Source organism: Suncus etruscus, chromosome 6, assembly GCF_024139225.1.
Source record: "Suncus etruscus isolate mSunEtr1 chromosome 6, mSunEtr1.pri.cur, whole genome shotgun sequence".
In the NCBI taxonomy this organism is placed as follows: Eukaryota; Metazoa; Chordata; class Mammalia; order Eulipotyphla; family Soricidae; genus Suncus; species Suncus etruscus.
Genome location: NC_064853.1, coordinates 72,420,580 through 72,433,935, shown reverse-complemented (window position 1 = coordinate 72,433,935; position 13,356 = coordinate 72,420,580). Strand labels below are relative to the sequence as shown.

At 37.9% G+C, this 13,356-nt stretch overlaps 2 protein-coding genes across 3 annotated transcripts in view; one reads left to right on the top strand and one right to left on the bottom strand.

Moving 5' to 3' along the window:
* The window catches only part of SNX5 (sorting nexin 5), a 1,173,556-nt gene that overhangs the window by 672,978 nt on the left and 487,222 nt on the right, over window positions 1-13,356 (bottom strand). The window lies entirely within an intron of this gene.
* Window positions 7,435-7,905, top strand: SCP2D1 (SCP2 sterol binding domain containing 1). The gene has a single exon (XM_049775590.1). The coding sequence runs from the start codon at window positions 7,435-7,437 to the stop codon at window positions 7,903-7,905; it is 471 nt and encodes a 156-aa protein (XP_049631547.1).

The window sequence follows — 13,356 nt, the reverse complement described above, 5'->3', positions numbered from 1 at the left end:
CTTTTCTTTCTTTCTTTCTTTCTTTCTTTCTTTCTTTCTTTCTTTCTTTCTTTCTTTCTTTCTTTGTTTGTTTGTTTCTTTCTTTCTTTCTTTCTTTCTTTCTTTCTTTCTTTCTTTCTTTCTTTCTTTCTTTCTATCTTTCTTTCTTTCTTTATTTCTTTCTTTCTTTCTTTCATTATTTATTTCTTTCTTTCTTTCTTTCTTTCTTTTCTTTCTTTCTTTCTTTCTTTCTTTCTTTCTTTCTTTCTTTTCTTTCTTTCTTTCTTTCTTTCTTTCTTCCTTCCTTTCTTTCTTCCTTCCTTCCTTCCTTCCTTCCTTCCTTCCTCCTTCCTTCCTTCCTTCCTCCTTCCTTCCTTCTCCTTCCTTCCTTCCTCTCCTTCCTTTCCTTCCTTCCCTCCTCCCTTCCTTCCTTCCTTCCTTCCTTCCTTCCTTCCTTCCTTCCTTCCTTCCTTCCTTCCTTCCTTCCTTCCTTCCTTCCTTCCTTCCTTCCTTCCTTCCTTCCTTCCTTCCTTCCTTCCTTCCTTCCTTCCTTCCTTCCTTTCTTTCTTTCTTTCTTTCTTTTCTTTCTTTCTAATTCTTTCTTTCTTTCTTTCTTCCTTCCTTCCTCTCTCTCTCTTTTTCTTTCCTTTCTTCCACTTATTTAGAGCAGGGTTTACCTAATCTGTTGTGCAAGCCAATATACATAAAATATTCTTTTAAATAAATAGATTCATTAATTGGATCGTCATGAGATACACAGTGTGAAGTTATTCATGATTAAGTTTCACTCATACAGGATACAAAGTCCTTCACATTTCTAGCCACCAAGTCCTAGTTTCCCTGCTGCCCCCCCTTACCCTTTCTTTGACTTCTTCAGTGACAAGACATTTTTCTTCTCGCTCTTTTTCTCTCTTCTATTATTCTCTTTTAGATATTGTGGTTGTGCAAACTTATATTAGTTCTCGCTTCCATAGTCCCTTGGCCACATTCTTAGTGTTTTCATATTTTTCAGTGTGGATTGAGAGTAGACAGAATTTTCCAAATCTTATAAATGATGCTTCCATTTTACTTAACTTTCTTTAAGTAATTCTTCTCATTGTTTTACTGTAAGTAATTAAGAGGAGCCAAGTAATATCTTTAATATTGCTCAGAAATTACATCCAGTAGATCAATGGGCAATTTACCGCTATGAGTAATGGGATGGTTCAGAAGGCAGGCACTAACCTTGGGTGCAATTTGGAGGTGCTTTCTGTTTATTTGCATAAAGAAGATAGGTTTTTCAAGGGTTAACAATGATTCTTTTGTGAAAGGGGGGTTGGTAGGTTAGAAAAAAAGTATAGGAGCCTCTAAGCTAAATTTCCAATTTCATCCCTCTACTATTTCCACAGTGTACTCAATGAATAAAATTCAATTTTTGAGTATCTATTAATCAGGATTGCCTTTCTTTCCATTTTTTTTGTTGTTGTTATGATGGTTGTGGTGGTTGGGCTACTGCTGGCAGTGTTCAGGGCACATTTCTGGCTTTGTGCTGAGAGGGCTTTCCTGATGATGTGTTCAGGAGACCATATAATCTGAGCTCAAGAAGCTACATGCAATGCTGATAACTGAATTAGGGCTGATTGCATGCAATGCAGATGCCTTAATCCCTTTACAAGCTCACCAGCTACCTTCTTCTAGCTTGTCACAGTATTTTCCTCATTTGTCTTGGGGACTCCAGAATGACCTTTGTCACTCATTGTGCCAATCCTGTCAGCTAGCAAGGGTCAATCTGTCCTGTTGGTGCATTCAGGACTGAGGATGGATGCTCCCCCAGCCGATGGCCAAGAAAGAATATGTCGCAGGCTGATGACTAGAGAAAGTAATTTATTCCAGCAATACTTAGATAGAAAAAGAGAAACTAGGATATCTGTAGGCTAACAGGACATAGAAAAAATATAGTCTAGGGAAAGTGTGGCACCAGGGAGAAGATAAGCATAAATATTAAGGTTGAGCAGGACCTGAGCGATAGCACAGTAGTAGGGTGTTTGCCTTGCACCTGGTTGTCCCAGGAAGAATAGATCCCCTGTGTCCCACATGGTCCCTGAGCCAGGAACAATTTCTGAGCCTATAGCCAGGAGCAACCCCTGAGCATCACCAGGTGTGACCCCAAAACAAAAAATAAATAGAAACAAACTAAAATGGTAGGGTTTAGGAATGCCTCAGGAGCAATATAGTGTTGATTGGTATTTAACTGGCTCCTATAACCAGAGCTTTCTTTGAGGGAGGAGGGATGGTCTGGAGTCAAGCCTGATTAGGAATCACTTATCATAGAGGGGATGGGATCCTACCTCTTTGTACTGTCCTTCCCATCTCTGGAGAGTTGTCTCTGAAGCTTTTTGTCTCAAGGAGAATTCCCAAAACGGTTGCTCCACAGAGTCCCTCTAGAATATTTGCTCTATGAGGTTCCATCTCCAAGGCTGTTTTGGAACAGCATCACAGAGGGGATCCAACAATCTATATTTCTGAACATTCTGTTTGTGATTTTTTAGATATTTGTTCTTTGAGAAGGTTGAGACTTTCTCTACAGATCTCTTCTTTCTGAACTTCAAATGTTCATGACGGTATATAGACTATTTCTAGTATAAATCTCAAAACTCTTCAGTTTCTGTCCAAATAAGTTTTTATGTATTTATATAGAAGAACCCTCATATATCAGTACCAATGTTCTGTTTTAGATAGTGTTGCTATAATGAATATATGATATGCATAACAATTCTTATTTCTCACAGTTCTGGAGACTTAAGGACCAAAATATAGCAATGTCAGATTCTGGTGAATGCTTTATTTTGGACTACATATTTCTGAGGTTTTTTTCTTCTATATTCTTACATAGCAGAGAGACTTTGTTTTCATCTCATATAATCCTAGGTTATACTTTAAGGCTCTAATTCCTAATACTGTCAGCACAAGTGGAGTTAAATTTTTGGCACATGAATTTTGGAGGGAGTGGACAACTGTGTCTGGCTTTGAGAGCTGTTTTTGTTGCTAGTTCTATGGACAGACAGTGTGATGATTTAATGGTACATGTGGACCTCAAGAAAGGCTGTTTCTGCCTCCTGCTATTGCTGTGAGAAGGCCATACCTGGGTGCTTGGACAGGGAGAGGTGAGATAATGTGAGGAACAATAGTACCTTGTTAATAGCCTGCGACAATGGTAGCCACTTTTAAGATTTGATAAATAAGCATATGATATGATATGGCACTGAAAATTTGAAGTAATTTTACCATGAAGTTATATAAGTTATATATATAAGGAGTTATATATATATATATATAAGGAGTTATATAAGAAGTAATAAAATCTAAAACTATGTACCATAGAGGGGCCGGAGAGATAGCACCATGATAGGGCATTTGTTTTGCACACATCCGATCCAGGACTGTCAGTAGTTTGAATTTTGGCATCCCATATGGTTCCCAACCAGGGGTGATTTCTGAGCGTGAGCCAGAAGTAACTATTGAGCGCCACCAGGTGTGAGCCCAAAACCAAACCAAAACAAAAACACAATCTATATACCATAAAATAATAGTATAACTTAATATTGATATAAGAATTAAAAAATTAGGGGCCGGAGAGATAGCATGGAGGTAAAGCGTTTGTCTTGCATGCAGAAGGTCGATAGTTCAAATTCTGGCATCCCATATGGTCCCCTGAGCCTGCCAGGAGCGATTTCTGAGCGCAGAGCCAGGAGTAACCCCTGAGCACTGTCGGGTGTGACCCAAAGACAAAACAAAACAAAAAAACAACAAAAAAGAATTAAAAAAATTAAAAACAGGGCCCAGAGAGATAGCACAGCGGCGTTTGCCTTGCAAGCAGCCAATCCAGGACCAAAGGTGGTTGGTTCGAATCCTGGTGTCCCATATGGTCCCCCGTGCCTGCCAGGAGCTATTTCTGAGCAGACAGCAGCCAGGAGTAACCCCTGAGCACCACCAGGTGTGGCCCCCCCCAAAAAAAAACCAAAAAAAAATAAAAACAGTATTCTAGAGTTGGCTTATGACATCTGCTTTAGAAAGAGATCATAGCAATAGCTCTTAAATTTTCTTGCACATCTTTATTCTTAAAGTCATATTTCTTGAAGCTTAATTTACACTTAAATGAATCCCTTTAATCACACGACTTTTTAACAAATGTATAGAAACATAAATCCACCACTATAGTCAAGAAAACTTTCATTATTTCCCTGATAAAGTATGAGAAATCATACTTAATGGGATAGCTGCATGTACAGCTCTCTAGTTCCTGATTCTGTTGTCTCCCGACAGAGGATTGTATGGAGAGCACAATAGTTCAAACAAACATGTATTCAAGAAGGTAAAGAAAAATGTACTCAACTGGAAGTAAACCAACTGGTTTATTTAAAAAAAGAAAAAGTGCAAAAATATATTCCTACAAACTCAAGAGGAACACATAATCTTTGTCTTGTCTCTTTTTATAGTTTGAGACTCTCTGCCTTTTCTATTTTCTCCCACTCGAGCACAGGGGTATACTTGGGATCTGAGGTTTTAACCCTACTTGGCCATTTTAATGGGTTGCCATGGAAGCTATAAAACTTTCATAGCACTGGAGAACATAAATGAGCTATAGTTTGTGATATGGTCACTGAAAATTGACCTTGTATGTTGCCCCTGACTGAAATAAAGAGAGAGATTTGCATGAAGCCATGAAAATTCCATGTAATTTTGCCATAATTTAGTATTGGTGCCTGGTTTGGAACTTTACTATAATTTAGTATTGCTGCTGTGCATTCTATTAACATTGCTCAGCTTTCTCTTTGCTCTCCTGACCTCATACATGGCATTCATATAAACTCTTTAAACTTCTACCACAAAATGTCATGTTTTTGTTCTTTATAAACAAACTCACTCTTCACCCATGACCCCTACAAATCACTGTCATATTTTTGTTCCACAGTTTTGATTTTTTTTAAATTTGTTTTTGGGTCACACCCAGCAGCGCTCAGGGATTATTTCTGGCTCTGTGCTCAGAAATCACTCCTGGCAGCTCGTGGGACCATATGGGACACTGGGGATCGAACCCAGGCCCCTGTGGGTTGGCCACATGCAAGGTAAATGCCCTACTGCTGTGCTATCACTCTGGCCCAGTTTTGACATTTTTAAAATGTCATGTGAATAAAAAAAATAATCTCAGTACTATATGGTAGCATTGGATATAATAGTCTATAGTTTTGATGCCTTTGCATATGGCATTTTCAGTAAAATACAGGTGAGTTTTTGTCATATTATTTAATCAAATCAACTTGATTTTTTGTTACCAAATAGTATTCCATTTTATGCTTATACAACAATTTGTTTAACAGACTCTTCTTTATGAACACAAGACTAATAAATATAGAAAAGATTGTACAGTCTCCAGTGTTTTTGCCTTAATGTTGCCAGGGACTTTCATTATGTACCTTTCTGAGCTAGATGTCTCCATTTCTCTAGTATTAATACCTAGGAGTAGAACTGAAGGGTTATATGGTGAGCATAAGCTTGTCTTTATATGACACTGCCTAGAAACCTCTCACAGTACCAGCAGCATTTTGCTCTCATACCAAAGATGTACAAGAGTTGTTCAATACCTTTGCCAACAATTGGTATTAGTGGCAACTAAAGTTGGGAAGAGGTCCCACATTATTATTTTATTTTATTTACTTAATATCTCTATTGTCTCTAGATATTACTACAATACTATCTTTTGCACATAAAATTAAAAAAAAGTCAGGACTTTATATTGAAAATGTCCTAGCCATAAAATTTTCCGATTTTGAGAGATTCCTTTTCACTGGGAAAAATAATTTAAGCTTATTAATAACAAGATGGATATGGGTTGCAGGTTGCCAGTGATTAAAACTATTAAGCATCTTTCCACATGCATGTCCACCATTTGTACTAGGATTTATATGGAACTTTCAATAGCCAAATCAGGCAAAATTTGAGCAAAACAAAAATAATTATAATGGAGTATGACCCAAGATTAAAAGAACTTCATCAAAAATAAAATGAGATGAAAACAGTTGAGCAAGTATAGAAATGGAAATAAAGGCACAGATTAGCAGAGTCCCAATTATTTAATTGAAGGTTATTGTGGAATCAGAGATTGACTATTAAGATATGTAACATCCACAAATGGGTGCCAAGAATAGCGTGCTGAATAATTATATAAAACAGAATACTTTTAAAGTCTCAGGATATCTCCCTTAGTAAGATATTTATTTGTTACTAAGGGAAAGACAATTACTTCAGTGGAAAAACCTTGAGAGCACTACCCTAATCAAATATTCATGATCAAAGCATCCATAATGGGCCTGATGTGACATCTTGAAATGGGCCCAAGGTCATGTCTATGGTATTCTTATACCCAAATCACAACCTAAAAAGAAAATAATATTTATTTTATTCTAAAAGTGGATTCTAGAGTTATATTTCTGTTTAAACCTGCCTAGCCATGTGACATTGTGGAAATACATTTTCTTGGTTAATTTGTTAGTTTTTCTCATCTGTCATGAATAAATTAAGGATAAAAATACCTACTTAGGAGAGGTGTAATGCGAATTGCATGTGTTACTACATACAAAATGCCTAGAACATATTTAGTTCAAAACAAGGGCTAGATATGTAATATTATAGGAAGTCGACAACATCTACTGATCTTAGAAATATCCCTCTGCCTCCTACCATACAGTTGGAGGCTTTCTTTTGCAAATCTGGTGTTGATTCTTCCTCCAATCAGTTGTCTTACTCTCCCCTCCCCCATTACTAGTAAAATTCAGATAAACCAAACATAGCACCTTGAACAGTGCCTTAATACTCACTCAATTTTGAAGGTATCTAACTCTGTTAGAGTTGCTTCAGGAAGATATCTGCATTAGAAAGACAGAACTCTGGGGCCCGGAGAGATAGCGTTTGCCTTGCAAGCAGCCGATCCAGGACCAAAGGTGATTGGTTCGAATCCCGGTGTCCCATATGGTCCCCCGTGCCTGCCAGGAGCTATTTCTGAGCAGACAGCCAGGAGTAACCCCTGAGCAAAGCCGGGTGTGGCCCAAAAACCAAAAAAAAAAAAAAAAAAGAAAGACAGAACTCACATCAACAAAGAACAATCGAACCAACCTATCGTATTCCCAAAATGAAGTAAAGAATGAGGATATTTATATAGAAGTCCTTTCTGGGCTTATGGGACCCAAAGCCCTGATTGGTTTGCGGTAATTAGTGGTGTATATCTGCCTCACAATTGTTTGAGTCCTCTCTCCATGTCATATTTTAGCATTGACTCGGCCAATAAGACTGCAGTCTACACACCAGCCTCATTTCCTTCCACGTTATTAGCTTTGATGTCACAATTTGACCTCTAGGTAGCAATCTGACCACAGTTACTTACAGACCGGATGGCAAGGTCAAGCAGACCAGCACAGTAAGATGTGGAAGAAAATTGGCCATCAACCCAAGATGAAAGCAGGAGAGGCACTTCCGGCTAGTCAGTACAAGGAGTTGGATTTAGCCCATGAACCTGCCATGCCAAACTCCTTAGAGCTGTCAGAATTCCAGAGTTTCCAGGTCTTCCAGGAAATTAGCCATCACATCAAAGAAGTGGGGGCCAAATTTGTAAAGAAAGTCAATGCCATTTTTCAGATGGACATCACTAAGAATGGGAAGATTATTTTCCAATGGACTATTGATTTGAAAAATGGGTCTGGAGACATGTATCCAGGATCTGCCAGGGTCCCTGCTGACACATTCTTCACAATTCCAGAACCTGTGTTTATGGAATTGGTTTTGGGCAAAATCAACCCTCAGAAAGCTTTCCTTACCGGCAAATTCAAAGTGAGCGGTAAAGTTCTGCTTGGCCAGAAACTGGAAAGGGTTTTCAAAGACTGGGCTAAAGTTTAAGCATGAAAAAATACCAAGGAAGTAATCAGAACTTCTTTCCAATTATAACATTGAGTAGAAACCATGCTTAAACTGAAGATTAGAGCATAAAGTATCCAATATTTTTACTCAAATCCTTCCTATTCTAGTTTGATTAATTTTTCTGCTGATACATAAATTTTTAGGGAAGGTTCTAGAGCAGTAAAGAATGTTGGAATGTAACACCTCAAATCTTTGTCTTTTTCTTTTTGATTCAATTTTGTGTAATGTATGACATTAAAAGTCACATATAGAGAAAGAATTTGTTTTTGTTTTTGTTGTTTTGTTTTGTTTTAAAGCTACACCCAGAAATTCTCAGTGATTACTCCGAACTCTGCACTCAATAATTAACCACTGGTTGGGCTTGAGGACCATATAGGTTGAGTGCAAGGCAAATACCCTACCTGCTGTGCTATAAAACTCCTTCTCTAGAGAAAAGATTTTGACTGCTGAATTTCTATAAGTTAATGATCGGAATTTTGAAAAAAATGTTTTTTTAATTCAGTGCTTTAGGAGAAGAAGTGAACATCGGTATTGTGCTAGTTTGTATTCCAGCTGATAACTTGTTTTTCAGCAAGAATTTATAGGGCTTGCAGAATTCTAAAAGGATGGATTTCACATACGGTGTGTGTACGTGCGTGCGTGCGTGCGTGCGTGCGTGCGTGCGTGTGTGTGTGTGTGTGTGTGTGTGTGTGTGTGTGTGTGTGTGTTAACCAGGCAGTAGAGGGCTCTGGCTTAGTAGCATAATTTCTGATTTAATCATAGGGTATTGAAAGGCTTTAAAGATGTTCTAGGCACTGGTTTTTTGTTTCAAGATTGGCTTATTTTGCGACTCCATCCAACAGTACTCAGGGATTATTCCTGACTGTGCTTGGCAGTGCTCTGAGACCTAGATGTAGTACTAGAAATTGAACTGGAGTCAGCCATATGCAAGGCTAGTACCTTTCCTGCTCTACTATCCCCCCTGGCCCTTGGGCTACTGGTTCTTAAAATTTAGCATGCTAGAGATCATATGAAAACCTGGTAGAAGTACAGGTTATTGGGCCCCAGACAAAAATTTAACTCAAGAGGTCTGAACTGGAAGAATGCATTTCTGCAAGTTCTTAGGTGATGCTGAGAGTTGCTTCCTTGGAGAACCTCTGCTCTTTTTCATGCACTGTTTATTGATACTGATCTGAACTATATTTCTTCTGGAGGCAAATAGCTCTATTGTGGGTGATTTATGCCATTCCAGGAGCTTTTGCAATACACATTTTACAAAAATAAAAGCTCATCCTGGGAGCTTTCCCCTCTTGGGAGCCCTTTCATGCTGGCAGAAGTGAAGCTGATTGAATCCTGATGTGACTTCCTTATGGGTGAGCGTGGGGCCCTCGTCTATGTGATCAGTGTGTACCTTTATCTTGTTGTTACATACACATGTTACCAATAATATGAAATGAAAAGAAAATGTCATGAATGTGATGTTGCTCAAAAAGATGCATAGCAAATGAATTGGCTACCAAATTTTGTAGGCATTTTCCCAGGAGGAATATCAACATTTGTACAGGCAGAAAAATTTGTAATTAAATTCCAGGCAACACTATTCTTTTTTTTTATCTTTTTTTATTTATTGAAGAAAATGTATTACTTAGTTGACATAACTAATCATAATACAATTGTTTCAGGAAGACCAAAAGCAACATGATTAAAAAAATAGAAAATTGAAAGAAAAACTAACGAGTTGGAAGAGAAAGGAAAGAAAATGTTCAGTGGCAAGTATATTTTTGAAAATTACTGACTCACCATTGAACTCATTAAAGCACTATCAGAAAGTTTAGTAAGTTCTCTCTCTCTTTTAAATGTGAGAGTTAAAAAATACAGTAAAAATGGTGTGGGTGGCGATTGTTGTTTGCATAAGCCCAGCAAAATATGGGGGAAATGGAAGGGAAAAGCCTTGGTTTAAATATGAGGAGACCTTACTCCTAAAATTTTCAAGCATAAGACCGACTCTGGGCTCCGGGCATACTAGGTTGTCCAACCCCTGAGTTGTGGTCTTGGTAAAATTTTTTCAAAGGTTCGCTGTTGTTGGTGTAAAGTTTCTGTAGTTAAAGATTCTGGTTTCTGTGCATCTTCTTCATTAAAGTCAGGATGATATTGAGAGTCCTCTAGTTTCACCTCACCACTAGCGGGCAATGCAGAGAGCCGTGACCTGCAAGCAGGTTGTTGCTGTTGCTAAGTCATCAGGCAACACTATTTTTGAGAGTTCCCAACTTTAAATAAATATAATTTCCACTGATAGGCTAATGGACAAATTTTAGTATGTTGTACCCCAGATTACTACTCAATAATAAAAGGATTAAATTATTGCTGTTCAAGCAGTAATAGGAAAGAATGTCTATCTATGGTGTAGATTAGGGCCAGAGAAAACCAAGTATAGACCATATATTCTATTTATGTAACATACTAGAAAATGCAAACTACTTTACAGAATATATATCAGTAGTTGTCAAGAGAGGACAGGCACAGTGAGAAATGGGTGAGAAGAAAATAACACAAATAGTCACAAGGAAATTTGGGATGTAGGGGTCTTCTAGACGAACTGCCTTGATTGTGGTCTTGGCTTTCACAGATGTAGATAGCTGGACATATTTTCCTGCAGTTTATTATAAGCTCAAGAAAGCAATATTTGAAATCTGTTGCTTTCTATTTAGAACAAGGATCACTCTAATAGGGATTGAAAACTCTACCCTTCTTTCAGCACATGTGCTTATCTCTTCATCCTCTTCCTGGTTTGGATGACCCTGCAGAGGCTTCTCTGAGCCTCCCTGTCAGAAAAAGATAGTGTGAGGGTACACAGTTACCATCCTCCAAATGCTTTGGGCCAATGGATTGCTGACTGAGGACAATTTTATAGGTGATACAGGTAGTACTCTTGTTCTTAATCTACAGGCAAACAATGAATGTTCTTTGACTATTGCCTTTGAGTGCTGCTGTGACACTTTGCCTGCCTGTCCCATGTACCTCTTGCCAAGCTGATCTTGTGTGTTAGGATATGCTGGGTAGGTATTTGGGAAGTATTTTCAGAAAAGAGTTCTTCCAAATCCATTCCTTGAAAGATCCTGTGGTCCTCCAAGGTTGCTGGGAGACCATGCAGTGCTGGTCATTCCCATGCAAAGGATGTGCTCAGTCTTTTGCATATCTCTCTAGCCCTTTCTGGTTTACTTGAAAGGAGCTGAATGATTAAACTAAGCTTATCTAATTCAGACTTATCTCCCTCTTTTATTAATTTTTTAAAATTTAGACATAGAAATAAGAGAGATACATGCTCAAGCATGAAATGGACTTCTCCAGAATGGAAAACAAAGAACACATTCTAGACAGGGAGGCGTGGGCCATTTCCTAAGGATAGGGATATCTACAGTAAAAAAAAAAAAGAAAGTTTACATTCCAGGTGCAGAATAGAGCAAATGCTTGCTCTTTCCTCTGCCAAGTTAGTTGATATGTCACTTTCTTAAAATGCCAGCTCCCCAAAATTTATTACTGGGGTGGTTGTCAACTGGGTGAGCTTGAAATCTGTTGGTAATTTCCCTTTGATATTCTTCGCATGACCTTTCTTCCAGATATGTAGTCTGTCTAAGAGATCCAGCCATGCTGTAGGGTCTAGAATTCAGTGTCTCAATGATTTTGCAGATTAAAGATCCTGAGTTGGGTCTTGTATCTCAAATGCCTTTTGGATTGGTTTAGATTCCAGTTTTCTTCACTGTACATGGCCAAGGCCTCCCATATTTCCTTCTAGAGATTTTTATCCTTTTGAATCTAAGGACTCAGTGGATGAAGGTTCATCTTCTGTATTTTCTTTTCTATTTTTCTATTTATTTTTCCCTTTAAATGTGTTGTTTATATCTTCTGCAATTTCTTTGCATTATTACTGCAAAATAGAATACCAATTTAAAATATTAATAACTTATTGGAGTTCCAATGTATTCTGAGTCTAAAAGAGAGAATGTAATTTAGAATTTAAAGGCTTTTTCTCTGATCAGGGAATGGCAAAGCTATTTTAACAAGACAATGATTACAGTGGTGTTTTGGCTGCCTTCCTTTCATAATTGTAAATATGTTTCAAAATAATTTTTTTGTTTTGTTTTTGTTTTGGGGCCACACCCGGCCATGCTCAGGGGTTACTCCTGGCTGTCTGCTCAGAAATAGCTCCTGGCTGGCACGGGGGACCATATGGGACACCAGGATTTGAACCAACCACCTTTGGTCCTGGATCAGCTGCTTGCAAGGCAAATGCCGCTGTGCTATCTCTCTGGGCCCTCAAAATAAATTTTAAGTTTCTGCTTTTACTGGCCACCTACCTATAAAGACCCACTAAAGCTAACAGACATGTAACTTAGCTTTTAGTGTTGGGTTTTTTTTTTTTAAAGGCAAGTTCCAAGTCCTCCCTTGGCTCACTGTCAAAGCTTGGATGATATAAATTGTTTCATCCTGGAGAAATAAAGTCAATTAGAAATTCAGTTAACTTCTACAGTAGTGAGGGTGTAGAAGATAAATTGATATTGTCCCTTCCATTTTGGTTGTTAGTTGATCTGAAGGGAATCTAGTTTTTCAGGTTTTTAGTAAAACAGAGAGACTAGGTTAAATTTTGATGAGGTAAATTCTCTATTTCAGTGAGATCGAACAGTATTTCCATCTTCATGAATTGTCTGATGAACTGTTCTAAATTAATAACATACTTAGCTAATTTTCGATTTTCTGAGTGCAGTAAGAGTCATTAAAATGAATCTATGAGACACTTCCTCAAAGAAGAAATACAAATGACCAAAAGACACATAAAAAAATGCTCCATGTCACTAACTATCAGGGAGATATATATCAAAACTACAATGAGGTACCATCTCACACCACAGAGACTACACACATCACAAAGAACAAGAGCATTCAGTGCTGGCGGGGATGTGGAGAGAAAGTAACTCTCATTCACTGCAGGTGGTAATGCCGTCTAGTCCAGCCTTTATGGAAAGCAATATGAAGATTCCTCAAAAAACTGGAAATTGAATTCCTAGATGATCCAGCTATAACACTCCTAGGGATATACCCTACAAATACAAAAATACAATACAAAAATCCCTTCTTAACACCTATATTCATTGCAGCACTATTTACAATAGCCAGACTCTGGAAACAACCAAGATGCCCTTCAACAGAGGAATGGCTAAAGAAACCGTGGTACATATACACAATGGAATATTATGTAGCCATCAGGAGAGATAAAAATTTTCTATACATGTATGTGCATGACATCTATTATGCTGAGTGAAATAAGTCAGAGGGAGAGAGATAGACACAGAATAATCTCACTCATCTATATGGTTTACGAAAAATTAAAGACATTACTGTAATAAGGCCTAGTGACAACAGAGTTAAGGACTGGAAGGGCTGGAAGGACCTGCT

Excerpts from the sequence above, each read along its gene's own strand:
- SCP2D1 (XM_049775590.1), top strand. The coding sequence starts at position 7,435 with ATGTGGAAGAAAATTGGCCATCAACCCAAGATGAAAGCAGGAGAGGCA.